At 41.9% G+C, this 27,941-nt stretch overlaps 3 protein-coding genes across 5 annotated transcripts; 2 read left to right on the forward strand and 1 right to left on the reverse strand.

The window, feature by feature from the left end:
* The first annotated feature begins 1,736 nt into the window (after window positions 1–1,736).
* On the forward strand, window positions 1,737–20,780 carry slc38a10 (solute carrier family 38 member 10). Of its 2 annotated transcripts, none has more exons than XM_085361285.1 (17): window positions 1,737–1,897; window positions 2,085–2,334; window positions 3,485–3,602; window positions 4,026–4,071; window positions 4,261–4,354; window positions 4,500–4,643; window positions 6,699–6,823; window positions 11,392–11,494; window positions 12,364–12,546; window positions 12,896–13,007; window positions 14,196–14,302; window positions 14,396–14,549; window positions 16,284–16,457; window positions 16,534–16,995; window positions 17,087–17,194; window positions 19,010–19,150; window positions 19,295–20,780. In XM_085361285.1, exons 2-17 carry the CDS (start codon window positions 2,245–2,247, stop codon window positions 20,563–20,565), a joined length of 3,432 nt encoding a protein of 1,143 aa, XP_085217411.1. In that variant the 5' UTR covers window positions 1,737–1,897; window positions 2,085–2,244; the 3' UTR covers window positions 20,566–20,780. The 2 variants fall into 2 exon arrangements, with proteins under 2 accessions (XP_085217411.1, XP_085217410.1); XM_085361284.1 differs by lacking the exon at window positions 6,699–6,823 and adding an exon at window positions 7,562–7,686.
* A 721-nt stretch (window positions 20,781–21,501) lies between these two features.
* ndufaf8 (NADH:ubiquinone oxidoreductase complex assembly factor 8) lies at window positions 21,502–22,679 on the reverse strand. Its single transcript, XM_085360533.1, has 3 exons — window positions 22,407–22,679; window positions 21,774–21,884; window positions 21,502–21,687 (listed from the first exon to the last, which is right to left on the reverse strand). Exons 1-3 carry the CDS (start codon window positions 22,485–22,487, stop codon window positions 21,667–21,669), a joined length of 213 nt encoding a protein of 70 aa, XP_085216659.1. The 5' UTR covers window positions 22,488–22,679; the 3' UTR covers window positions 21,502–21,666.
* Window positions 22,680–22,883: 204 nt separating this feature from the next.
* tepsin (TEPSIN adaptor related protein complex 4 accessory protein) lies at window positions 22,884–27,215 on the forward strand. Of its 2 annotated transcripts, none has more exons than XM_085360534.1 (13): window positions 22,884–22,958; window positions 23,258–23,330; window positions 23,619–23,710; window positions 23,819–23,912; window positions 24,006–24,073; window positions 24,181–24,262; window positions 24,613–24,684; window positions 24,762–24,953; window positions 25,084–25,267; window positions 25,709–25,822; window positions 26,169–26,247; window positions 26,330–26,464; window positions 26,584–27,215. In XM_085360534.1, the coding sequence occupies exons 1-13, from the start codon at window positions 22,920–22,922 to the stop codon at window positions 27,199–27,201; spliced, it is 1,842 nt and encodes a 613-aa protein (XP_085216660.1). In that variant the 5' UTR covers window positions 22,884–22,919; the 3' UTR covers window positions 27,202–27,215. The 2 variants fall into 2 exon arrangements, with proteins under 2 accessions (XP_085216660.1, XP_085216661.1); XM_085360535.1 differs by having other exon boundaries at window positions 24,765–24,953.
* Window positions 27,216–27,941: the final 726 nt, after the last annotated feature.

Raw genomic sequence — 27,941 nt, forward strand, 5'->3', positions numbered from 1 at the left:
AGTGACCTGGGGTCTTGCTGAGGGCCTGAGGTCAAATTCAGAGGCCTGCGTCTAATTTTACCCCAACCGGGTTATCCGTCCAAATCTGCCCTAAAATTTGCCCCCCTTCTCCCTCTAAAACCCACTACTGCCTCCACACATAACTGCGCCCTACTGAAATACATAAGCACTCTGCAGCCTAATTGGGCTACTGTGAAGTAGTCCCCACACTCAAGCTCTCTATCTCCTACACGCTCGCGCACACACACACACACACACACACACACACACACACACACACACACACACACACACACACAGGACCGACCTGCTGTAACTGCACTAATACTCCATCCCATGGCCTTTGGTCTATCTAGAGGGATTAGGTGCAGAAAGACACATATACGAGCAGAGATATTGCCACGCACACATGCACAGCACACACACACACAGCACACACAAGCGCAGGAGGCCTGGCTGAGGGTCTACCTTGAGGGATTATGTGCAGAGAGACAGGACCCTCCAGCCAATCAGCCGGTCTGTCACATTGATTTTGAGGGGTCACTGGCGCACAATGGCCAGGGTTTTCCTGTCTTAACCTCTCTGATCATACACATATGCACACACACACACACACATAAACACACAAGCACGCACTCATCCACATGTATACATAATAAACATTAGACCGTCTAAATTTTAAAAAATGAACGGCAAATATACAAAGTGCTGAAAAAATAGACAAATAAGTACAATTAAAGGAGAATGGAGAAATATATTCAAATAAAAGTGTGTTTTCAGATGAAGGTGATACTGAAAGGCTGGAAATTCCTCTCTCTCTCTCTCTCTCTCTCTCTCTCTCTCACACACACACACACACACACACACACACACACACACACACACACACACACACACACACACACACACACATACCTCTCTACAATTCAAAATTCCCCTCCTGCGCCTCTTAAAGCTTCATCACATCCCTGCTGCTGAAAATCCCTTGTCCCCGGGGGGAAGCACACCCGAATTTGGTGAGTGGGGGGGAAGCGCTCTTAGGTCAAACCCCCACCTCTCCCCCCGTCCAACCTGGGGCTCCTTCTTCTCTTTCCTGGTCATACAACACAATAGTCATCTATCAGAGAGGGCACCAGGCAGGCACTAAAGCTAACGGAAATAAACCGCCCATACTGCCAGCAATGTTTCAGGTGCAAGGCTGAATATTTTCTCCAACGTCATTCAAGTTTGGTCTATTCTCTTTTAGGCTTTTGTTGCTTGCTTCCCTTTCCTGACGGGAATATCTGAGGGCTCTGGAAAAACAGGATTCAAGCGTGTCTGTTGTTGGCACTGTTGTGGTTACAGAGCTCATCAGTGACGGAAGAACTATTTAGGTTCTTTAGTTAAGTAAAAGTGCAAATACAACAATGCCAAAATACTCAGGGGAAAAGAAACAAAAATAGTATTGAAAGCACTCTGGAAAAATGTATCATAGGACTATATGATAGGATATATATATATATATATATATATATATATATATATATATATATATATATATATATATATATATATATATATAGATAGATAGATAGATAGATAGATAGATAGATATCTATCTATCTATCTATTAAGGAAAAAATAAAATAACAAAGTGACCACTAGTGGGCGCCCAAGCATTTCCACAGTACTGAAACTAGCAGGCTGACTTGTCTTCACTCACCTCCTCGGCTGCCATCTGTACTTCCTGGAAACACGTTTAGAAAAACAGCCTTGGTGGACTTACTGCCTTTTTTAATCAACTCGCAGGTTATATACACAAAAAGACGACAGTTGACCTTTAATGTCACAAAATTACCAATGATAACATAAACAGGACAGCGAGGCGGAGGGCGAGGAACAGAAGTGGAAGAGAAAGGTGAGCTAATGAGACTACAGTGGTGCCACTACTAACGGGTCAACCTGTGACTTAAAATACTTTTATCCGGTCGCATTGTAAACATTGAGCTCGGCGGTGTGAATCGGTTTTACTGTAACATTTGAAAGGAAGACAGACTGGAAGTGTGTCGCGGGTTAAGCTCTGTTGTTTCCGTGTTTCCTCTCAGAGCGCCACGTCATTAATCGGCGGATGAGTTTGGTTCCAGCTGTGCGCTGCCGTTTCTGCCATCACTCCTATAACTCCGTTCGCCTGCAGCTTGCTGCTGTCCGGCTTTGCTTGACATTTTCTTACCGAAGGAGCAAGAAGCGTCGCTTAGGAGATTAAAGATGACTGCGTCCAACTCGGGTCTCATCATGAACGTGGTGAACAGCATCGTTGGAGTCAGTGTGCTCACCATGCCCTTCTGCTTCAAACAGGTGAGTCTGCTGCTGCGACGCTTACCTTGCGGGACTTGTCCTTAAGTCTCTCCGAAAATCCCCACTCTCTGTTAAAATATTTGCAGGATCAGAGGGAATGCTCAAATCCCTTTCTCCTCTTTTTGTCATATTAGGTCATAATCTTGTTTCACAAAGTTTTAGTAAGGTACAACAGGTAAACAGGTGTTACTAAGCACCTGAAGTGAACAATGCCTTTATTAATATCATTAGTAACATTAGTAACTTATACATCTTTCATAAGAAAGGGACTGCTGGGAAAAAGATCTGCTGTTACTGCATTCATCTTCTAATTTTTAAAAGGAAAACTCATTTTAACATATTAACAGTGTTATTCACTGTCAGGTAGCTTCATTTTTACCAGTACAAATATAATATATATCAATGTCAAAGGGTTATGTGATTGAATAAGAAGTACATTATTTGCCTCTTAAAGGTAGTAGAGTAGAAGAATAACAACAAAATGAGATATAAAAGTGAATAAGCATGACGGGATATTAATGAGTGACTGTGAGAATCACCAGCTTCCTCAGAATGTCAGTGAGCACTTGGTAAGCAGCATCTCCATCCATCAGCAGCACTTTTCATAGAGAGATGAATTTATATCATCACTATCACTATATGAAATTAGGAGGTGTTTTCATGTGAAGGATTTCACCCTCTGGGGAGCTCAGTGGTGCTCGGTTTCATCAGTGCTCTCCGGGTACTCTGGTTTCCTCGAATGTTAGGTTCTCAGCCTATGACAGCAGGGATGGAGCAGATTTAGCAGATTTATCTTGGAGGATATCTCCACTTTCTATGAACATGTAATGCCTTCACATCGCATTTAGTGCTTTATTACATGATTTTTCTTTTTAGTCAACGAAGCTATTCCCAAATTTTTAACTTTGTCATGCCTTTTTAGCACAACTACATGTTTGGAGCTTGTATTTGTTTTGGCTGTTCCTTTCTGTAGGCCTAGCATCAGAATCTTTTCCAGGGTATACTTGTTTTCCAGCTGGCTGAAGGTTTCCTCCCCCGTATTGTGCTTCTAAGTAGTTTGAAGGAAGAAATATTGTTTAAAGTTTAAGAACGATCTCATTTGAATTGGCTTGAGGACACGCCTGCTAACTTTCCATCTGTCTTCTCACAGTGTGGGATAGTGCTGGGAACTATCCTGCTGTTCTTCTGTTCATGGATGACCCACAAGTCTTGTATGTTTCTGGTCCACACGGCCAGCAGCACCAAACGAAGGACCTATGCTGGACTGGGTGAGCTAAAGTGGCAAACAAGAGAAATATTTACTTGTATTTATTTTGTTCTGTTATGTAATGTTTTCAGTCGCCAGTATGTTTGTGGAAAAGCCTGAATGGTGCCCATTTTAAGCAACAGCTGATTCCTGGTTAAAGTGGCGAAAGAAGTTGTTACTTGTCACTAGTTCTGCGAACAGTTAATAACTGTTTGCAGAACGTTATTTGCTTATAACAATGTTAGATGACATCAAGTGCAGAAGTGTCAATAACAGTAAAGTAAACAAATCTCTGCCCACAAGGACAATATTTAAGCTGCTTCCATATGTGTTACAAACGATGAATGAGGACATTTAATCTTGTTTGATTGTTAGTTTTATCAGGACGGAATATTTTTAGTGCACTGCATGTTGCTCACACTGATGGCACTTTTATTCTTCGCAGCCTTCCACGCTTACGGGAAACCAGGAAAAGCACTGGTGGAAACGAGGCAAGTTCATTGACAAATTTTAGTTTCTGCCTATCAGTAATACAGTTGTTGGATCACTGGAACATTTTAGATGTTCAGTGGAAACAATGGATCCATTACAATGGATATTTAGATTATGCATTGTAGGTCATGTTTAAAAACACATTTTCACAAGGTTTCTCTTGTCTCTCTCTTTTTGTGTCCCTGCAGCATGATCGGTTTGATGTTGGGGACCTGTATTGCCTTCTATGTTGTCATTGCTGATTTGGGCTCAAATTTCTTTGCTCAGCTGTTGGGTTTACAGGTTTGATATCATGATTTTGTTGCTACTCGCTTCTACTTTTTCATAATTTTAGGCTTTTGCGACCAACACTTGTAAAGATGTTGTGAAAACAGGAAAAATACTGAAACTAAGCAAGTGTGTTGTTTTGTCACTCTGTTGTGTATAGGTGACCGGCAGTTTTCGCGTGCTGTTGCTGATTATAGTGTCGCTGTTCATCGTACTCCCTCTGAGTCTGCAGAGGAACATGATGGCCACTCTGCAGTCCTTCTCAGCTATGGCGCTGATGTTCTACACCCTCTTCATGTTCACGGTTAGCCCACTGACACACACACACACATACATCTAAACTTTACACAGTGCATGTGAATAGGCTGTAGCAGAAATTCTTTTTAGTTGCAGATCTTGAGAAGCAAATAGTTGAAGCATAATTATCAGTAAAAAAGATTAAAAAAGATTGTTTTTGTTGCCTGTCTGTTAGTACAGCAAGTAAAGTACAAATAGATTTAAAGCATGTGTAAGTTGCAGCACAGCTTATTAGCCATGGTTGCTTATTTGATTTTCAAAATGTTATTTGGCCAAGTGGTCGTTTTGTTGTCTTCCCTGTTAATTCTTTCTTACGCGCACCATTGTACAGAGCTGTGACATCCTTGTGCAATGCCATATTGTCTTGCTCCTATTTATAAACAGAAAATCTGCATGAAATCATTTGAGACAGAGAACAGTTGCTGCGCTGCTCGTTATAGACTGAAAAAAGGCTCTGCCCTGGGAAGGCACTACTTGGAAATGGCCACAGGAGACATTAAAAGTTGTGTAAATGGAAAGTAAGTGGAGAATAAATGGTCAGTTGCAATAAACATCAAACTCAACTGTAGAACAGAAACTCCCACATATGTCCGATTTATTTTACATATATCAAACTTAAACTTTTGGCTGTTTATGCAGCATGTAAAATGCTTTTTTTTCTTTAAAGACAAAACAGTGTGTGTGCATATCTTTCTGGAGCAGCTAGTCAGCACTGATTGACAGCACCACCACATCAGCTGGCTGCGGTAGTAACTACTGGGACATAGTTTCCTTTAAGAAATCAAAATATAACCTTCAAGTTTGTGAAGTTACATAAATTACAACTTTTGCTCTGTGGCCAAGCCCAATGTTTAAATCAAACTTCACTTCTGGCCACAGTAACTGCATGTCATGCATGTGAAGTTCAGTCTAAATAGGCGTCAGTGCAGCACGGAGCACATTTCTTGCAACAGATTTCAGAATTTTGAACAGTTTCTAAAAGAAGTGCAGTTGTATGCCACGAAGGCGAAATTCAGCAGGAAGAGCGCGTTCACAGTCCGCTGGCAGGGCGGAGATGGCCTGTTGGCCTGCAGGGAGCTATGCACGTTTTCTCCTTTTAACAACAGAGAATGTGGTACAACCGGTCTGTGGGCCACTCTTGCTTGTGTTGTTGTTGGTCTATCAGGCCAACTCAGAGAAAAGCAAAGTTCTTGCATACAACAAGCCAAACTGTTAAAAACAATGAAAAGTGTCCATTTGAGACACTATCTGTGCTTTGCATACTTTATTTTTTGATCTTTGAAGTTATTTCATGTTTCTCCCATTCGCGATAACCTCCGCTGTTGCTCGCGCCGCTATTTTGGCCCACACAACAACACACGGAAGCACGTGTGGTCCGTAAAAACCTCTCTGCACCCCATCCAAGCAAAAACGTGTATGCAGACATGCACTCTGGTGGGACCAGAAATGATGCTTTATGCAGCACGTTCTGATAGAACCGCAGGAGCACGCTGCCATTTGCATTTGCACACAGCCCCCTGCACAAGATGCATTTAGTCTGAAGTGTGGTCAGAGGTGAAAAGTTTGAGTGTAGAAACCATCCAGCAGCAGTTTTCTGGCTCATGTGATTCAACTCATTTACTCTTTAAATATGCACACACAGTTGGTGCGTGCATGTGTGGGTAGCTCTGTTTTACTGACCTGCAGTACTGGTTCCACAGACTTCAAAATGCTGTTTGTACTATTTCTGTGTGATGTGAGTTCTAGCTCTGTGGCATGTCGATAAGGTGGAACAGTGGTGTGGTGTGTGTCCGGCTTTAGATCCAGGCCCGGCCTGGCCCAGACCCCTAACCATCTAACAGTGATGTACCTGCTTCCCTCCCTTTTTCATCCTACCATTAATTGTCCCCCTCTTTCATTTCTCTCCATTGTACTACTTTACTTCTTTCTTTCCCGTCTTGTCTCTCTCGTCCTTCTGCCCACCATCACTCTTTCACTCCACTCTCCTCATCTTTCCGCACCCTTTGTTTGCTCCCTCCCACCCCCTCCTTTTCCACTGCTGTTTCTGCTTCTGGTGCTGTAGATAGTGTTGTCGTCTCTGCGCTACGGCATAATCTCGGGCTCCTGGGTGGAGCGAGTTCACCTGTGGCGCTTCAAGGGGGTCATTCAGTGCCTGCCTATTATCGCCACAACCTTCTGCTGTCACCCGTAAGTAAACCATAGAATCCACCCCCCTCCCCCTCCCCAAAAATATAACATACCACTGTAAGGCGGTGGGGACGGAGAGGGGGTGAGTGAAGGAAGCGCGATGTTTCCCCCGCAGTGTGACACTCCTTACTCCCTCCTCCGACCTACCTGAGCCTTCTTCCTCCTTCTTTCAATCATCCACAATCTCACCTTTGATTGTGATCTGGTCTGAGCCATTTGAGCTCTGTGTGTTTGTGTGTGTGTTTTTGGTGGCAGTAGTAATAAGGCAGAGAACATAGGGAAGTGACAGGCTCATTTTTGCTGCCCTCCACCTTCAGTCCTGGTCTGTGTGGGTGTGGCAGGTTTTCCTTTGGGATCTTATCAGGTGCTGTGAGGAGCAAGACAGAGCACATGCTGATGAAAACCTATGAATTAGTGTTTGTCTACATATTCCTTTCATATGCCTCTTATTTCTTGCAAATTTATGATTTTTGCTTTTATTCATTTTGTATCATCTTCATTACTCCAGTTTTTCCACTACAGCAGGTTTTGTTCAGTGTGGGATTTCCTGTCACGTCTCTTTGTTATTTCCAGCTCTTCATTTTCTCTGGTTTTTCTCTCCCCATTTATTACTTTCATTATCTGTCTGTGAGCCATAAGCGAGGGTATTGTTCCCATTCTTCTTTTCACTCTTTCCCCAACTTTTCTCCATTTGGTTTGGGCTGTAACTCCCCCTTCCCCCCGCCTCCTTCCCCTCAGATGGTGCTGTCCTCGTTCAAACATGGGCTGCTCAGCGGCTGGTGGCTAGGGCACATCAATATGGTGCGCTGGGAGGGTGTGTTTCGCTGTCTCCCCATCTGTGGGATGGCCTTCGCCTGCCAGTCGTAAGTACTCCTCCACCTGTGCAGGATCACATGATGAAAGTAATGTCAACCACGACTAAATAGAATTCTGACGTTGGAAGCTCAGTGACCTATAGTGAACGTTCGATATTAGTCTTATAAATATGTGCAGTGTAACTCCCAAAACGTGGGCTTTTCCGCTCTTCCACACAGGAAACTAAATGTTTTATCGCTGCATGTAGAGAAAATTTCACAATTGGTGCATGAATACTCACAGCATTTTTTTTTAAAGCCACGGTGGAGGATTTGGGGTAAAGAGAAACAGATTTGTGGTGGAGGTGGTTGATAAGGCATCGCTATTTGTAAAAAGAAGCTGCTTTTGTTGCTTAGATGTGCTTTCTTTAGTTTTAACCATCTGCGCTTACTTTTCGCTTTGTGTTTTCTAATTCAGCCAGAAAATGACGGAATCTGACACAGAAGATGAGCGGACACTTATAAGAAAAAATAAAATCAAGTGGATGGTTTAGATTTGCAAAAGCTGCAAAGTACTGGATGCTTTTTGAGAGGGAAGGCATGTTGGATTTTTGAAGCTGACTATGCATTAGCTGCTGTCTATAAATATGCACCAGAGGTGTTGAAATATATGGCTATTGATGATAATCATGACATACAGAAGAAGCAATTGATAATATATGTGAGCAATCCATCACTAGCTTCTTCTTGCCTACACATATTATGCATTTTTAAAGTGAGGTGGTCACCTTACTTTAATAATCCATGAATTTTTCTGTAGCTGTGATAACGTCTCTCTTACACGCAGAGAGAGACTCACGTTCCACAACAATCCCACTAAATCAAACTGCGATGCTCACACAGGGAGAGTTAAGCTGTTGAGGAATTAATTCTTAATTTAGCTTCCGCGTTGTTGCCTTCTTGTGCCGCTGCTCCTCCTCTCTCCTCTGCATTCGTCAGCTAACACTAACGCCACACGAGACTCCGTTATTGTGCTTTAAGTCGCAGGTTTCTTCAGTTTGTTACTCACCTGATCGAGTCACAGCAGTCTGGTGCTCTAGTTAAAGTGCACTTTAAATAAAGTACCCCGCCTCTTAGCAAATGACAGCTGGAGTAGACTCGGGGAGCCCCAGTGATCCGGAATTGGATAAGTGGTTAAGGATAAAAGTGAATTCTTTTGGCCTTGATATTCATGTGGTGAACATCTGATATCAACCCTAATATTAGCGAAAGTGAAAAATGATGGGGGAAAATGAGGTGTTCTTTTCACTTCCCAGCAATGTTTTATTAAGAAACGTGTTAGTGTAAAGACCCTGTTTGACTCCAGACCGCTGTGTGCCCAGCTGTGATGCTATACCACTACATGTAATGGTAATAATGTATTTATTAGGTCAAAAGAGCTAGCAAAGTTTGAGCGTCCTATCGGTTGGGCTCTTATATATAATGAATGCTGTGCTGCAGTCTTTACTAACAGTAAATAATAGGAAGGTTTCCAACACAGCGTTTGCATGCTGTTCACAATGCTCACTGGTTTATTTTCACTGATCACAGCTTCTTCTTCTTTACTGCCTCCATTTTCACTCATTTGCATGCTTTGTCACTGCCTCTTTTTGTCCTGTCCTCTACGCTTCAGTGCCCACTCTGGGCGTGCAGTGAGCTGAGCGGGTGGTTCAGCTCACTGCACCAGTATCCTGTTAGACATGAATGTCTAACAGGAGCAAGTTAATCTTTGGTGCTGGAGAGGGCTGTAGGGTGTTACGGTGAGGTCATCAGGGGCCAGATGTTTGGGTGGTGGCAGTGTATGGTTTTGTTTTGTGCGAGAAAGAGTGAGGTAAGTGATAGAAGTGGGCGACTGTAGCCTTGGGAGTGAAACAGGACTTTTTAATTAATGTAATCACACAAAGCTAACATAACATTATGGTATGGCAGACAGGCGTGATCATTAGCAAGCGAGGTGTGCATGTGATCCAACAAGAAGAAAGTATGAGCTTGTATGTGTTTATGTGTGCTTCCTCCGTCGTCCCACTAGTAGTGCTGAGTGATATTTGGCATGGCGATTTCTTGGCCTGTGGTAAGGCTGAGCGAGGCAAGCGCTCCGTTAGGCGGCAGGCAGCTTAAGCCAAACCACTAATCAACACATTGGACTGCCGCCATCTCACAGACACACTGATGTATTCACAGGCTGATTAAACAGCTCTCAGCACATTGGATTTTTATTACATTCATGAAATGTGTTTACTTTCAGTTAAAACATTACTTAACATCACCATTATGATGGGATGGGAGCTGGCCCTGTTGTTTTTTGGCTGAGCGTCTGAACAGCGAGGAGCAGTTAGCTCATAATAGAGGGACATAAGAAAAACATGTATGGCAGAAACATCTTTCTATGATGCTACTGCTGGTGTGTTTTCCAGTCCCATTTAATGACACTGTCTTCCACACACTCACTTCTCCCACAGTCAGTCTGCATCATATTTGAGATTTCATTGTGTTTAAGGACTAGCCTCCGAGTCAGGTCTATTGAGCAACCATTAGATGCTTTTGCACTGCGCTTGCAGTATAACGTTTTATTTAACATTGGTTATAACATTAACTGGTTTCCACATTAAACAAGCACAAGGAATGGCATCATGCTAGCTAATAAAACCGAGTGTGTGAACAGAGAGTCAGGCAAAGGGAGAACAAAGGCCAGTGAAAGTTATGGTTTCTCTCTCTCTTCTGTCTTTCGCCTCTCACATGTATAAGAGAAAGGGAGGGAGAGAGAAAAAGGAGGCGAGTAAAAAGAGTCTGCCAGGAAAGTTTATAATGCTCTAAAACCTGTCCAGCCACTTGCAGTTATATATAAAGCCTGTAAATTCACTGGTTAATGTGCCGATGGTCCCCTCCACACTCCCACACTCGCCTTAAAGCACAGGACAGGAAATGATGAAAGGAGGTCGACACCTGTGTTAATAGACGAGCATTTCAGCCTCAGCCGGCCTTCACTACTGTCACCCATACTGTGTCTCTCACACACACAAACACATATGCAGTGGTATCTAGACAAACACTTGTGCATACCGTACATCACTACCACTCCCATTACATTACTTTCATCTACTGCCATCGTGAGAAATGACTGCAATAAAAAAATAAAACTTTAAGCATGAATTGATATTAATATGAATTAAGATTCATATTCTCAATATGAAGATTCCAATTGTTGAAAAACCTTCATTTATATGATGTTGTATGATTGATTGAGTCGAATGACTTTTTAAAGTAGTTTGATTACATCTAAGTAGAAGATTGAAGTATTAATTTCAAATGTTTATTGATAATTGCATTGCATTCATATATTTTTAATGGGCTAAACAAAGAAGATGAAATCGTGTAGATTAAACCATCCAGTGTTAGTGTTGACAAGGACATGAGGGAAGAGATGCATCATTTGATTACTGAGCATCGCAAATGGACCCCCATATGGCTGCTTAATAAAGGAACGCTACAGAGCGGTTTCTAAATTTGAAGTAAGTGGCCGTGAAGACTGTCATATTGCCAGCTGTTTGGGGGGACAAAAATCAAATGAAACATCTGTAGGACTACGTTCCTCGATCTCCCTGCTAGAACTGTTGCATTGTAGAATTTGTATGTCTGATAATTCAGACAGTATAAGATCACATTGCAACAATAGTGTTGTGCCATGCAGTATACAGGGTGTTTTTGTTTTGTTTTTTGGCTTACTATCTCTTACAGGCAAGTGCTACCAACCTACGACAGCCTCGATGAGCCGTCTGTTAAGCGCATGAGCACCATTTTCACTTCATCTCTCAACGTTGTTACCATCTTCTACATCACAGTGAGTGGAACCACTCTTTCTCAGTTGTGTTCACATCACTCCTATTTTGTAATATTAAAGAGTATCTGAGTTTACTTATCTTAAAATTTTAACAGGTCACTGCCAAAAAAGCTAATGACATGAGTTCACTTTTTTTAATGTCTTTTAATGGGATTAGATTACACAATATCAGACTAATCTGGATGGTGTAAGGCATTGATTTGAATCTGGAGCTTGCAAATCAGTCAGTTATTCATAGACTGTATATAAAAGATGCAAACAGCTACCTTAACTTCACTCACTAGTTACCAAAGACCCGCTGAGTTTTAGCCATTGCTCTCTTGCTGTTTTTAAAACCGGATGTGACAAAAAAAATTAGGTCTTGAGGCACTTCCACACCGGCTTCATGTTTCAGACACTGAGGCTACATCAGTCTTGTACATACTGCCTCTGGTCTTTATGGACAAAACTTGCACTGTATCTTGTCCTGAGAGAAAGACTAGCATGTTAGATTTTTGCAGTCTTTCATGATGGTTTTGTCACTTCTGTGAGGGAAACATGATGAAGAGAAAGAGCAGTGACATTGTCCTGCATGTAAGTTGGTAAGCGTGATTAATCAGAGAGCAACATTTAGTCTGTCATAGGTCTCACTCATGAAACAACAAGATTTTATGACCTCTATATAAACAACAACAATGTGTATTCTGAGCTTAGCATCCTACAGTACACACTCTTGATGGAGTTTCTGGTATTTTATATTATTTATGGCAGAAATGTGTCTTTATCCTGATATTAAAACAGTCTTGATGGCTGATATTGGCATCAGAAACTATAAAAATTCCTCCTTCTTTTTGCTTTTCCCCAAACACCATGTTTGGTTCTGTCTCCAGGTGGGTTTCTTTGGGTACGTCAGCTTTACAGAGAACATCGCAGGGAACGTGCTGATGAACTTTCCATCCAACCTGGTGACAGAGATGATACGCGTTGGTTTTATGATGTCTGTAGCTGTTGGATTTCCCATGATGATCCTGCCCTGCCGCCAGGCCATCAACACTATGCTTTTTGAGCAGCAAGTGAGTTCAGATATACTCAGACGCTCCCTTTGTCCTCTACATTTTAAAAAAGAAAGTCTTAATGCTTGTTTGCTTGATGGTTTTCTCACTTTACTGAATTGTTAATAGTAGAGGGATGAGAATTTGGATACAAATTAGATTGTGAAAGAGGACCTCCCATTCTTTCTTTCATGCAGTTTGAAGATGCATTTAGAAGTTTTTCGTGTAAACACAAACAGCAGGTGTTTCCCTGCTGTGCGCAGCATAAATGTATTGAATCTGTAATCAGTTTGTAAATGTGAGATTTGTTACATCACTAAATCCCCTCTTTAGCTCTTTTTTTTTCTATCTTACCATTTTTGTCTTACAGCAGAAGGATGGGACATTTGCCGCTGGGGGTTACATGCCTCCTCTGCGCTTCAAGATGATCACCCTGTGCATTGTGTTTGGCACTATGCTGGGGGGCATTCTCATCCCCAACGGTACGTCCTTTTTGTGTGTGTGTGTGTGTGTGTGTGTGTGTGTGTGTGTGTGTGTGTGTGTGTGTGTGTGTGTGTGTGTGTGTGTGAGAGTGAGAAAAATTGGTTGTGGATTGCATGGACTAAAATAAAATGGTGTGTGTATGTGTGCTGCTCGCTGGAGGTCTTAAGGTGCATGTGTTCCTTTATGTGGGCGTAGCTGGGGAGCTTTACGATGTGTGTGAATGTGACTTTACGAGTCAGTGACTGTCACACTCTAACACAGTCCTTAAATCAGGGCCCTTACTTTTATCTCCTTTTAGATGGGCAGACAGGAAGATAGGGCTATTATTCTCCCAGACTCTTTCTCACACACTCGCACACAAACAAACGTCCAGTACACACCAGTATTGGCTCTCCGTCAGCTTCCTTAAGTCCTTGTCTCTCTCACAAAACGCTCCAAAATTGCATAGATGTAAAGGTTAGCATTATTTTGTGTTTTGTCCACCCACTGTTTGTTAAAGTTTTGATTGGGTGAACACGGAGACACACACAGAGCCGGTCAGATTGGCTCTTTGTGTATTTAATCAGGCTAATAGACTGCGGAGAAAGGAGGTAAGGACCCTGGGGGGAATGGGCACTAAATCTGAGGGAAACAATATGGTGTCCGTCCTCTAGATGAACGATGGGTTTCCGGGCTTGACGCCCAGTAGGCCCATTCGTTGTGACTTGGGTGTGGCCACGGCTCGCTGCTGCCAGCAGCAGTGTGCCACGGATGGCGTCTGTGAGGGGCCGTTATGAATCCAGTTTGTAATGAGGAGCCCAGATCTGGGACTCTAGCAGTCTTTTTTCACCCAGTCTTTTTTTGGCACAAAGAAACAGAACCAGTGCACTGAAACAGACAGAAACGCTTCAGCTCTGGTAACGTTGGTGTCATGTTGATTTAACAGTGTTTAGGTTGGTTTAATTAAGTTTTCATTGTACTGCAACATCTGGGGAGGCACACCTTGGATCTCCAGATCATTTTCCTGTTAGTTTAGTTGTTGTACCACTTGTCGAGCTAACTTTTGTCCAGTTTGTTATAACCATTTCAGACATTTAAGCTAACTCTTTCAGCACTCTATCCATTAACATTTGGTGAGCACCTCTGTTTTGGAACTAGTGCACTACAGGCCCGCAGATTTTTTATTAAACCGGTTTTCCTGTCTTTAGTGGAAACTATTCTGGGTCTGACTGGAGCCACCATGGGCAGCCTCATCTGCTTCATTTGTCCTGCTCTCATCTACAGAAAGATCCAAAAGAACAGCATCATTGCTCAGGTTAGAAGCTTTGAATCTGCACTTTTCCAGTATATTTATTTGGGGAAAATATTTTGTCTGACAATTTGTTGTTCTCCACTTCCTGTCCTGTAGCTGGTGCTTTTTGTTGGTCTGGGCATCCTGCTGATCAGCACCTTTACCACTCTCTCAATTTCGGCCAGTAGCCCCGGTCCAAGGATCCAACCTCCTCCTCCTGCACCTGGCAAGAACAGCCAGCAAGAACTACCAGACATCCCTGAACTGCACGGTAAAGATCGCGAGTTTCTGTAATGGCTGGCAATCACTTAGGAACTAGATGGGCTGTAAATGAAAGTGGTTTACTAATGAGCCATGGAAACATTTACCTCAGTGGGCCAGAGCCGGAGCTGTCTGTAGCATCTGAGATTGGACAGCAGAGTTGCATGTAATTATTTCCTTTAAAATGCACCAGCAGTACAAGAGACATGTTTGTTTCTTGTCTTATTTTTAAAGTCACAGACTGCTCGCAGCACCTTGAAGGCGCATTGTAAAGAGAATGTGAACCAGTAGCAAAGGGCCAGTGAGACTAAAACAAAAGCACAAAGCCACGGCAGAAGAAAGGCTTTCTTTTATCTCTCGGAGAAGAAAAGATGGAGACAGACAGAGTGACTGGTAGACAGACAGGCAGGGTGAGGAGATAACCTCTTGATAATATCTGAAAGCAGTGTTGAGTGCTTGACACTGATGAAGCGAGATTGATGCCCTTCAAACTCCAGCAATTTCTCTCCACCCCTCTACCTCTGTTCATTTCTCCTGCCACCCCCCTCCAAACCTCTTCCCCCCCAAAATACATTGTCTACACCCCCTTTCTCCCCGCATATCTCACATGGCAGCTATAAAATGCCTGCAAGCGCTGGCTGTATAAAAGGAAATGGGGTGTGGGGTGATGATGATATGGGTTTGGGGATAAATGAAAAAAAAATGGAGACGAGACCCAGAGGAAACCTTCTGAGCTGATGTTTCCAGTTTTAGGGTGAAAGAAGAAGAGCATGGAGGGAGTCCTGACAGTTAATCATCCTCAGCTCTCGTGGTCTTTTCTTACTGTGCAGTTCCTTCTTGTTCACTCCCATCCAGAAACTCTCATTTGTGGATTTTTGTTTTTCCCTCCCAGCTTTGCTTCACACTAAACTCACAAGAGCCAGGATAAAAACTTGTTTTCTTTCTGCCACACTCTGATATCATTTCTCTCTCCCGTCACCCTCATTAATTCGACACATCACTGATGCCAGTCTTGCCATTTTCAGTATTTGCTGCCCCCTAGTGGCTGTACACGTCCAAAACCAAAAATGTCCATATTTTCAGATGGCATTTGGTATGAGAATTATAGCACCAAGAAATGAAGTCTAAGATTAACTGTTTTAATCTTAGACTTTTAATCAACTAAATGTCATAAGACTATAGTGGGCTAAAATCTAAAGTTGATTCGGTCGACTAAAAGATAAAGTGTAAAGTTTGTCATGTTTTTACCGGTGATGGTTGCTCCACACAGTTTACAAAGCAGCTTATTTTTCTTATTTTTGAAATCTGGCTATGTGTCGTGTTTTCTTTTCCTCCCAAGTGAATATAATCAGGGAAATAAACAAAAGAACCTGTACTGTTACCTGGGGGCAGATCAAATTTTTGTTTAGCCTTGTTCCAAAAAGAGAACTTCTAATTGGATCACTAAACTCGTCCCAGCCTTATTCGCAACTTAATTAGTTCTGATTTGATCTCGTCTCTCCAGAAAATTTTCAACTCATTTTTAATCATTGACGAAAGTGTCAATACATTCGATCACAGATTTTGTCCTCATATATTTGTCTGCATAAATTTTTGTTTACCTATCGTCTTGTTTGTGTCAGAAAACTGTGATGAAAATATGGGGATATCTTGGGATGATATCTGGCATTAGATTAGCTGACCATAGTGAAACAGTAGAACAGTAGCATTAATGAGACATTCCATTTTTTGCACCTACATGCAGACAACCCTGCAAACAAGAAGCCAGTGGAGATAGAAAAGCCTGACAATCATCTGCCTGTGGAGGTGGTGCAGCCTGTGGAGCGGGACCCAGGTGAGCCCCCCCAGATTAAAGGACCAGTTGATCTATCGAAGGAGAAGAAGGACGAGGAGGTGCAGTTGGATCGTCCTGATGCGGGTAAGGAAACTGAACCAAAATCGGAACATTAACTGGATGTCGAACTTGTAAGGATTACCATTTCTTATTTATCCAGGTGTGGCAGTGCCAGAGGGAGAGGCCCATCGTCATGAACCACCCATTCCTCATGACAAAGTAATGGTAGACAGAAGAAAGAACATTGCAGAGCTGAAAGATGAAAACAAACAACCTGTTGCTGCAGAAGGTGTTGAAGAAAACCCTCTAAGAGGCAACGAGCAAGATTTCGAGAATGCTTTGAAAGTGGAAAACAAAGATGACAAGGTTGATGAAAAACCTGCAAAAGAAGAGGATCTGGGTGGAGGTGAAGTCTTGTCGAACGAGCTGGTTGATAAGCCTGTTGCAGAAGCAGGCAAAAAGTTGGAAGTTGCCCCATTAAAGGAGGGTGAGAATCTCAACGCTGTTAAAGAGCCCCTTGCAGATAATGCAGGTGTAGTGGCCAATCAGGCTGCAGAAGCCAATCAGGATGCAGCAGCCCAAGTCCATAAAGTGGGGAAAGCTGCAGATGCTGCAGAGAAAGGTGAGCATTTCAAGCTGTTTAACTGTTGGTTAAGCAAAATGATGAAAAAGGCGTTCTAAGAGAGTGTTTGTGATATGTAATGACCTTTAAGCTCCACCTGCTGAAGGAGAGCATCGCCCTGCTGAAGGAGAGCATCGCCCTGCTGGAGAAGAGGCTCCAGCTGCTGAAGGCAAAGATGCAGCAGATGACAAGATGGAAGGTAAGTGGAGTAGACATGTTCAATAAAATTCAAAGTTAAATTCATTTATTTAGTAGCTGCCAATTTTTTCAGCATGTTGTGAAAAACCTTAATCACGTCCACATTTAAAAATCAGCCTAAATCAATTTGCACTCGCATTTATAGTGGCTGATAGTTTTTTTTGTAAACCATGACCTGCTCTCGGTCGGGGGAAATGCCCTCACATTTGTGCAGACACAGACTTGGGTTTTTATTTTATATTAATAGTTTGCTAAAATGTGGTCCAGGCTTTCCTTATCTGTGTCACTGTGTAACACTGACATACTAAGTTTGTAGCAGAGCTTGCTAAGCATGGAAAGAGCTGCTGCCTGAATGGAATCCAGATGCACCCTAATTGTCCCACTAGAGCCACTTCCGCCAACTCTGACTTTAAATTGCTTCCGCTATGAGAAACACATACGAGACGTTCTCTTGTTTCCAGCAAGACTCAATACAAGAGTCTCCATGCATTCACTGCATCTGACAAGCTGAAGACCTAGTGAATCACCTTTATGGCCACAACATTGTCCCAACATTAATGGGAAAATCCCAGTACATTTATCTTTATATTTATATTCTTCTAATTTTCAAATATCAAATATTTTCTTACAAAATCACTTTGCTGAAGTTAAGACGTGTTTAAGGCAGCAGGTGTGTTGGTGTTGGTTATATTTAGAAGACGATTTGTTGTTTTTAGCAGTTTCCAGCTCTTAGAGAGCTGTACTGGATGTATGTAGCCAATGTTGATTCGCTAATGTGGTATCAACTGACCAATCAGAGCAGACTGAGCTTTCCAGAGGCAGGATTTGAAGAGACTGGAGGTAAAACGTTGTTTCAGAGTTCCTGCTGCAGGAAAATCAGCATGTGAAAAAATGTGTTTTTGAACATTAAAAATGTCAAACTGGTAAAATTGTGAAACTTTAACTAAGTGATATATGAGGACTTTATTTAAAAATGAAATGCTGGACTTTAAAAAAAAATCCAAATATGAAGTCAGGTTACAGGAAAGGCTCAATAAATAAATAAATAAATAACAAACACTTAATTTAACCTCTTTGTTTTCTGGGTGGGAGAGTGCAGTATTCCTCTTATTGGCTAATTTAGACTGCTATGTAGCCCACTTCCTCTTTCTTTTCTCCTGCTTCGCTTGTTTTATCTTAATGATCCCTTCTTGCCTATTATTCCCTGTTTGATGGTGTTAAAAAAGAAAAAGAAGTACAGATGTTTCCTCTCACTTCTTGACTTAGCTCGATCCTCTTTTTTGGCTTTTGTTGACTTTCTCATTCTGTTATTCTGTTGTTTACTTTTGCCTTCTCTTCCTTTTTTCTCCATCTTTTCTTTCTGTCTCTGCTGGACTCCTGTCGCAGTGATAAAAAAGCTGGTTGCAGGTATGAACTCCCTCTTGCCTCTTCTTCAGGTTATCTCAATCTGTCTGTCACTCAAATTTTTAAACATTTACAAAATGGCTCATCTTTTTTTTTTTTTTAATTATTGCTTATACAGTTGTGTGTGTTTTATGTTTGTGTGTGTTTATATTTAAACTTAATACTAGTAAACTAAAAGCACCCACTCACATTGCCTGTTAACATAATCTGTGTCCACACCTGCCTGTTTAAGGCTACAGTCTAGAAGAGCGTGTTAACTGGAAGTAGTAGATTATTAACTGTTTCCTGTCTGCCCCCCTCACCCCCAGAGTCTGGCCCTAGTTTTATTAAGCCTCCTAACTAATGCCCTGTTCTCTGAACAGGTCGTTACTTATTTTAATTAAATGTTTTTGAATGGTTTGTTTCCATGTAGAGGGTCAGCTGGACCACGCGGTGCTTCTGCAGGTCATTAAGGAGCAACAAGAACAACAGAAAAGGCTTCTGGACCAACAGGAAAAACTATTGGCTGTCATAGAAGAACAACACAAGGAAATCCACCAGAAACAACCTGCTGGTGTGTATATACCTTCTTTTTTTTTTTTTTTTTGTAGTCATGACAACTTGTAAAGAAAACACAACTTAAATGTGGCCCATTTAAGTTAAGGGCCACATTTAAGTGGTGGCCCTTAACTTAAATGTAATGTTTTTGCATTTAAAGGGGGCGCTGCTGAAGGCGATGGTGAGAAAGGCATCCAAGGACAACCAGAGATGATGGAAGGTGGAGCAGCAAAACCTAAGGAGTCTGGACTGGAGCAGCCCAAGGAGGGAGCTGGAGCTCCACAGGCTGGAGGAAATGAGGCTCATGCTCTGGCCCAGAATCAAGCTCAGGTTGAAGATAAAGGTGCTGAAGCTAACCCTGCAAAAGTAGCCGTACCAGCAGCTTACAAGGAGGATGCAAATGTTGCGCTCGCAGGAGAATCACATAAGGAAAGTGAGGTCGGGGCGAGGGGAGTGCCATTGGGGAAGCAAAAACTTGAACCTGTAGCTCAGAATGATCAGTTACCAGAAGAAGAGGCAATTGAAAAACTTAAGAAAGAAATGGTAGGCAAAGAAGATCAGGCAAAACAAGGAAAAGAACGGCTGGAGAGGGAAATGAAGGAGAAGCTAGCCAGGGAAGAGGAGTTAGAGAGGGAAAGATCAGAGAGAGAAAGGATAGAGAAAGAAGTTCAGGCACGATTAGAAAAAGAACGGCTAGAAATGGAGAGAAAAGAAAAGGAAAGGCTAGAGGAAGAAAGGATAGAAAAGGAAAGACAGGAAGTGGTGGCCAAACAAGAGTTGGAGAGGGAAAAGATAGAGAAAGAAGTTCGAGAAAGGCTGGAAAAAGAACGACTGGAAAGGGAAATAAAAGAGAATCTGATCAGAGAGCAAGAGCTTGAGAAAGAAAAAGCATTAAAAGAGAAACTTGCACGCGACAAAGCTGCAAAAGAGCGATATGAGCAGGAGCTGCAGAAAGCGGACAATGAAATACTTGATAAAGCAAAGAAAGAGGAGGCATTGCAGGAGGCTCAGGAGAGGCTGCTTCAGCTGCAGCAGGCCATAGAAGCTCAAAATGCTGGAAAAGCTGCACAGGGGGGCAAGATAGATGATGGTGAGGCTTTGAAGAAAGGAGGACGAGACCTCAAAGAGAAAGCTGCTGCTCAGCCAGAACCCGGAGAAGGGGAGGAAGATGGCGAGGTTCACCCCCAGGGCTCCCACGAGAAAGTTAGGAAGCAGGGAGAGATAGATCTGAAGCGGAGGCGTAGGTCACTTGGAGAGGCTAGAGGGCCCCTGGAGGACACTGAGGCGTCCAGGGGGGTTCCAGGGTTGGAGCCCCTGCTGGAGCTGGGGGGGCAAGATCTGCACGCAGCCCTGGAGGGGCAGCTACTGGCTGGGGCAAGGCTACACACACGGCAGATTAAACAGGCCTCAGAGGATGAAGAAGCTAAATAACACACACACATTCTTATTTAGCGGTCAAACACATACTGTAGACCTGCAGAACCTCTAATACTGTGGACCGTGATATTGCTGCCTTACATTCTCTTTTGCCTTTGGAGTTGTTAAGAAGTGGACTGTGTTGTTTTTCTTGATACTGTGTAATCTGCCAGGAAGCCAAAGTCTTTATCAAAGAGCAAAAGTGAATGTAAATATTAACTTATTTTTGTTTCCAGAGAAAATTTTGAAGAGGTCATTGTTTAAAGTGTACATACATCTATGCAATTACCTTTCTGTGGAGTGTTTTTGAAAAGGACGCTATTCGTATTTGAGTCACATGTACTCCTTTTGTTATTCAGTTGTTCCTTGGTCTTTGTAAATGTTGTAAATGCTTTTAAATGTGATCCATGTATTTTCTTATAGAACCCAGTTACCCCAAATTTAATGTACTGTGGCTTCAGGCCCTTTGATAGTGTTTTTGCTTCATGCTTTCAAAATGAGGTATTTAACTACACGCTGGAGTTTTGAGATATAGAGTAGCCTTACTATTTCCATAAACTGTGGACAGCAGAGCAGCTCGAACCAGACAACCTGGATCAATACCTGTAGTTTCTAATCATTCCATCTTTATTCCTAGTATTTCTTCCAGGTTGATTTATTAGTGCCTTTCACTTAACATACTACAGCGTATATTTTATTCAAACAAAATGTGTTTTTTTTCCCCTCAATATCTGGTCTTTTTCTTCCACTAAATGATCTTATTTGAAGATATAATAATGGAAGGTATTTTGGACTTCTGTATTGTCTTTCATTGCCTAGCACTTCAACATATTGGACCTTTGCTTTATAAAAGAGGCTATTTTTGTGACTATTTTTCTACATGCATGTTATTTCTGTACATTTTGCTGATAAAAATTAATAAAGATCATATATCGAAACATCAAAGTCAGGGTTTTATTTATTTACACACAGACACGCACAGGTTTTCACGTTAAAGACTACGGCAGTTCTTAATGGCTTATCTCAACCACACCAACGTGAAAAACTTCTTAGCATCAAAAGTCAGTCAACTTGGTCTTCTTGAGATTGGTCCAGATAAGCCTGGATGATTTCCATTCATCTGGCTCTTTTTTTGGCCTGTAATAAAATCAAATATATAAATAGGTAAATGGATAACATTAAACAGAACTTTCAGTGTGACAGTTGCTGACACTGGCACTTACTGCATTGGTAAAGCAGATCTTCAGTGCTTCAAACTCTTTGGCACACAGATCCTTCCTCAGCTCCTGTGTGCCTGTTGTGGTAGCAGCAACACACTTTCCATACACTGCTGCCTGAATAACACACAAATTAAAACGTCACATGAAGCACATTTGTTAATGTAATAAATAACTGCATTACTTGGACCAATGTTTTATTAACAAATGTACCCATTTTTATTAACTTAATTTCCACTGTTTGTTTATTAAGAATTGGCACATTAACTTTATTGCCAAAAATTCACCAGAAGCTAAACCATGCTCTAAAATGTTAACTAGGTAAATCTAGTAATAAAAAATAATAATACAATACAAACAAGTGCTTATGTGTGCTTTAAAGAATAATTAACTGGTAGGTCTTTTTGTAAACTACATCTTGAGATAATAAAGTACATGGCAGCACGTGTATATTGTTAAAAGCTTAAATGAGGAAATATTTTGGATGTCCCCTACTGGGAGCTGCTGTAGAGATGGCAGCTGGCTTTGATGGGAGAGGCAGCTAAGTTTATTCATATCTAATGAGAAGAAGAGAGGTTCCAGAGTTGAACCCGTTCAAAGGATAATCTACCAAGCAGTATTTTTCCACCATGTACTTACCTCGTTCGCACACTGTGCAAAAAGTTCCGGGAAAAGTCTCATTTTCTCCCTAGTGCGACTCCAGACATTTGACCCAGACATGCTGTTCAGGCGTAAATAGATTTGTTTTAATATCTGGTAAATTTTTTAAGTCAACGATTTTAAAAAAAAACGAAGCAGCAATATTTTCGTGTCAAATAGTTTCTTAAAACCTCTGACAACTCAAAAGAACCGAAATTATTTTTATCATACAACTAACAGACGGAGCTCCGGTGAAAACCCTGGGCAGCGCCATGTTGACGACTGTTTACGCCCATAAAAAAATCTGAACTATGATTCGTTCATTTCCTTGTCAGAAAAAACATTTCTGAAGGTTGATTCGTCATGTACCAACTCCTGGTTTAACCAGAACGCCAATAGAGTCGAGGATTGCTGCTTAGTGTTTTGTTATTGGCTAGCGGTCACCTCAAGCCCCGCCTTTCCATCGTACACCTCGAAGGAAGATGAGTAACCCGCAGCTGGGACTGCTAAATCATGGCAACATTTATGGAACGATTAGCCTTTCTTCAGAAAGTAAGTAATATCGACAGTCGTTATTTTAAAAAAAAAAAGAACACAGAGAAGCCGAAACGAACATGTTAAATGTCACGTAACGTTGACGTACTTATTTAAATCTATTAGCTTTTGCGAAACCATAGCTTTCTTTTAGCCTGCTAGCTAACATCCTTAACCAACATCTTTTGGCTTTTTACTTTCTGTTTTTCACTGGACGTGTCAGGTTGTTTCGTTAAAACTTAATGCTGCACACTGGTTTAAGGGTCAGTTTGCGGTCAACCGAAGTGGTAAACCACAATTTCGTCTAACTATCCAAGGTGCCCACCCTGATGAAGGCTACAGCAGATGATGAAAACCCCTGTCCTGGCTACCTTTTCCAGGAGATTGGAAGTATCCTTTAGCTGCTTCTGCTGTTGACTGCAAAAAGTTCCTACTCCTGCTGGCCTCTTTTGCATCTTAGAGCTGTATAAGTAGGCTGTGGCCATGACTCTACATAATCACTGATGGGTACATACCTTGAGCATGGCTAGGATAGGATAGGTTAAAATTATATTTTTTGTGTGTGTGAAGAAAAGGTCTCACGTGGGTTATCAGTCAAATGTTTATACCAGCTAAACCATGGGAGTAGTAATATCTGTGTGATGAAGTGTTATATCCTTAATTCTAAGCACACTGTAGAAATCTCCCATGAGTCTTCAGGTTGTGGTCAGTGTTTGTTGGAATACCTCCTGGAGAGGCTACAAGTGGAGTCCTGTCATGTCAAACTGAAGGTGAGAGAATTGCTTTTGCTACTGTTTCTGTCTCTTTAAAGGACCTGTACATTGCTGATTGCAGTTTACGAGTAAGTGTGGGTTCTGTTCTTGCTTCTGGTGTATCAGGTGCTGAAGATTTTTGTCCACCTCTGTGGTCATGGGTCCAACCATTTCCTCACAGAACTCAGAAGGAACTCCACCTTCATCCAGCAAGCATCCGGTTAGATTTTTCTCATTTGTGCGTTCAACTTTCATTATTTTGCTGCTCCCATCGTTCATACATATTCACTTTGGGTAATTTTTATTTGATAAGTTTACAGCGGCCCTCCTGATCCCATCCATGGCACAGCATTATATGAGAAAGTGAGGAATACAGCACAGGTACGACATGGGTTGTTTTGTATTTTCATCTCAATATAGTTAGTTACACAGAAAGGGAAGGTGGCTTGAATAAGAACTTTTATTCTTTGCCGTTCATCCATTTACAGGAAGTGGCCCGCTTACTTTTCACAGATGTCATTCCCTCCAAAAACAGTATCACTTCAACTAACCTTGCCCCCCCTACAATGGGTAAGTGCTAACACACATTGATTATGACCATAAACGGCACTCATCTTTCAAAGATGGGCAGGCGGGCGGGTGACGTGGACACCAAAGTTTGTGAAAGTGATAACTCAAAAATGAATTAGAAAGTATAATTTTCCTGATGAAAGATATAAGCTTTAAAGACTTAAAGACCCAAATATATGTACTACGTCCTGTATGCCAAACTATTGTACATCACTTTGCTATCAGGTTTGACTTTAGCGCCATGTAATAAACAAGTAATAGAAGAGAATGGGTATCTGTAGATGGGATGAAAGAAGTAGTCATTAAATTGCATTGTGTGTACAATAGTTAATTTGTTTCATTCTCTTTAGGTATGGGATCGGCCACTTCCCACAGATCAGGAATGCAGGGTTTTGGATACAGTCCAAGAAAGCAGGGGACAGGTGAGGGAAGCCGAGCTGCACAGTACATACAAATCAAACTTACTGTGTGTGTAAATTTCTGGACCTGTGCCTTGCAGCAGGCAGCGACTCACTTCTGGATAAGATTCAGAAAGCAGCTGAGGTGGTGGCGAGCGCTGTCCTTCCCCCTACTGAGCATCAGGGGATCCGTCTCCATGACAACCATTACCGGGCCGTGGTGGTGCCTTCTGCACCCATAGAGGTGGCCGTGCCAGCGTGTGCCTATAATCTGCCTGCTTGTAGACCGAAAGGTCAGAAATGAAGCTGGCACAATTACGCATTTTATTGAGGCAAGATTGAGGAAAAAGTATCAACTGAAGCCTTAGTAGCAAACAGATGTTTATAAATTAAGGTTTTCCTCATGTGTCTTCACTTCACCAGTGACTAAGTGGTGTCCGGGGCAGGTAGGAGGTGGCTGGGAAGAGACGGACAGTGGCAACAGCTCCTCTCACAACTCCTCTCAGGACATCGCTGCCAATAGCAGGGCGTCGGTGGGCAGCAAGTCAGCTGGCACAGGAAGCCAATCAGGGGCCAGCAGAGAGAGCAGTGGGGACCTATCAGATCGGTCAGTGTCAAAAAAGTTTAACCTTTTTAACACATCATGCCCTCGAGCCTTTTTTTTTTCTTTTTAATGCATTAGCTGAGAGCAAGTACTGGATTTTAAACAGACTTTACCCAATGCCTGTACAGTGACAGTGCATTTAATCTCCTGTTGTGTGACACACGAGAAAAGGAAACATCAGAAAATTGTTCATGTTTGAAGAGGGCTTGTAGTTTGTTAAACCAGCTGTTTTTATTCCAGTGCAGTCACATTTAGGAGCTTGTAGCATAATCTCCAAATGTTCTGTGTGCAGTTTGTACAATTTACTGTTTACTGGTCACCTAAGAATAAACCTTTTGCCAGGATTGTCAGTTTTTCTATGCAGTAAGCCATGTTCCTGAGCATTATAAGCCTGTGTTTTCTTTAAGTTTGTTACTTTCCTCTCATACTTTGTGTGGTTTCCAGGGTGGAGGCCTTGCAGCTAGGGGATTGTGGTCAGGAGATGGCACTCATCAATAAACTGACTGAAGGCTCCAAAGTTTTCCTTTCCAGAGAGGAGAGCCAACACTTCATCAAAGAGTCAGTGCACCAAAATCCCATTTAAAACACAACAGCCTGGGCTGGTTCTTTTCTACAAGCTGGTTTCTCATTTTTAATTAGTTTTTTAGTAAACTCCTGATTGTATTCAGTTGCCTTTTTTAATATTATTAATTGAGCTATTTTCATCTTATTATACATTTTTGTGCTCCTGCTTTTGTGTTATTTTTATTTAATTCAACTATTTTACTCTATTCTATTTTAAGCTTTTTTATTGGTTGTTTTGGTTTCTGTGATGCAGTAAATTGTTGGGACTTGTGGCACGATTTCAGTCTCTCTTTTTTTTTTTTCTTTGTTTTTTTTCTTCTTTTTTTTTTAACTCTGTCAGGTGCTCCATTCTTAACTGTGAGGTTGTGGTGGAGTTGCTGTCTTGCAAGCTTCAAGATCCTTCCTACACCATTAAGATGGTAACAATGAGAAGACATCGAAAATCAGAATTCTTTGTTTCAACTTTACTCTGATTATAGTGTTGTTTGTCTACTCTTGCAGCGGGCGCTGTGTGCTGTCGCATCCCTGATGACCTCTGACCTCCTCTCTCTGGAACAAATGTTTGGAGCCACACAGCACAGACTTCGCCAGCTGAGCGAGGGCCCTCCAGGACCGGTGGCAAATAAAGCCACCAAGGTAAACGAAGCAGAGGGAGACTACTTTACTACTTAAGGACAAGTAGTAAACCCAATAATACTTATTTGTGCTTTTTTTTCTTTTTCTTTTTTTTTAATCTGCATATCTCCTCTGACTAGATCTTGCGACAGTTTGAGGCTTTGATGGGCGGATCTCTGCATGCTACCAGGCAGGATGCAGTAAACAGCCATCAGGCAACAGTGAATCAGCTTCACACCTCTAGCAGCAATTTACTGCCAACACACTTGTTTGACAGTTTCAAACTTCAACAGCCGGACACTTCATCTGCAGGTGTCATTCAACCACCAAAGCACCCATCTCCCCCTCCTAGTCAGGATCTGGCTCAGAGCCACGAATTAGCAGAAGATCAGGTCCAACCAGTAAGGACAGGCGAGGTGAGACTGCATGCTGAAGATTCCGAGACTGTTCAAGATAAAAGCACCCTTGCTTCATGTGAACCTCAGAGTAAGCCACACCCCCAGAGCAGACTGTCTCTGTTCAGTGGCATGGAGCTGGTGACCAAAGGAAAGCCGCTGTGTAACAGTGAAACATCACATGAAGAGGTGGAGGACAAAATAGGCGACAGGATAAAGGAGATGGACGCTGTGCATAAGTCCGATTGTTCAGTGAACTCATCTATCACCAGTAAAACCAGTGAGGATGTTCCCTCAGTTTGCAGTTCCTCTGCATCTAATTGCAGCCAGTCAGTATCAGCTTTCTCCTTTCTCAACTTTTGATTGCAGGCAACCGTTTAGAGCTGTTCTACTTTAAACCAATGATGTCATCATGCGTTGATCCTTTTGGAAACCTGTTTAATGTTCCAAACCAAGATCCAACCAGTTAAGTTGTAAGTGGATAGCAGATTCTAATTCAGTTTCTTTTCTTATCTGTGTGCCTCTTCAGAAACTGTTTTTAAACAGCAAATTGGGCCAAGAGTGAGATTTGGGACTCATAAATAGAGCCTGCAGATCATGTCCATCTATGGATGGTTTGTCTTCTTAAAGACAGGTCTTTGTCTGCTGCAGTGTATTTTAAAAGTATTTAATGACTGAAGTTGTCTTGGATAAGAGGTCTTTACTCTGCCTTACAAAGTTACAGGACAATAACTGCAGAAAACATGAAATGAGAGATCTTTGTAACATTTACTTTAGAAAACTTAAGCTGTTTTTCCACCTCCGTATCTTTAATCCAAGACTCTTGTGCAGCTTTGCATGACATTACAGTTCAAAATCACATTTATTTATGTCATACTGGGCCTCAGTGCAGCTCATCAGTTCATCCTCACCGTCAGAAACGAGCTGTCTTTTACTCTTCTGTGCTCATGGCCAGATCTGTGTACCTGAGGTGGTCTCATTAGGGGTATCTGCTCTCACTGATGTCATACAGAGACGGGTAGGAAAAAAATGTTTCGATCAATCTGAAGCCTGAGCTTTTAGTTTACAAGAATTACTTGAGCAAACACTGACCTCATTATTTG

Source organism: Diplotaxodon limnothrissa, linkage group LG8 (genome assembly GCF_057381915.1).
Source record: "Diplotaxodon limnothrissa isolate DT_005_m linkage group LG8, D_limnothrissa_male_GT1.1, whole genome shotgun sequence".
In the NCBI taxonomy this organism is placed as follows: Eukaryota; Metazoa; Chordata; class Actinopteri; order Cichliformes; family Cichlidae; genus Diplotaxodon; species Diplotaxodon limnothrissa.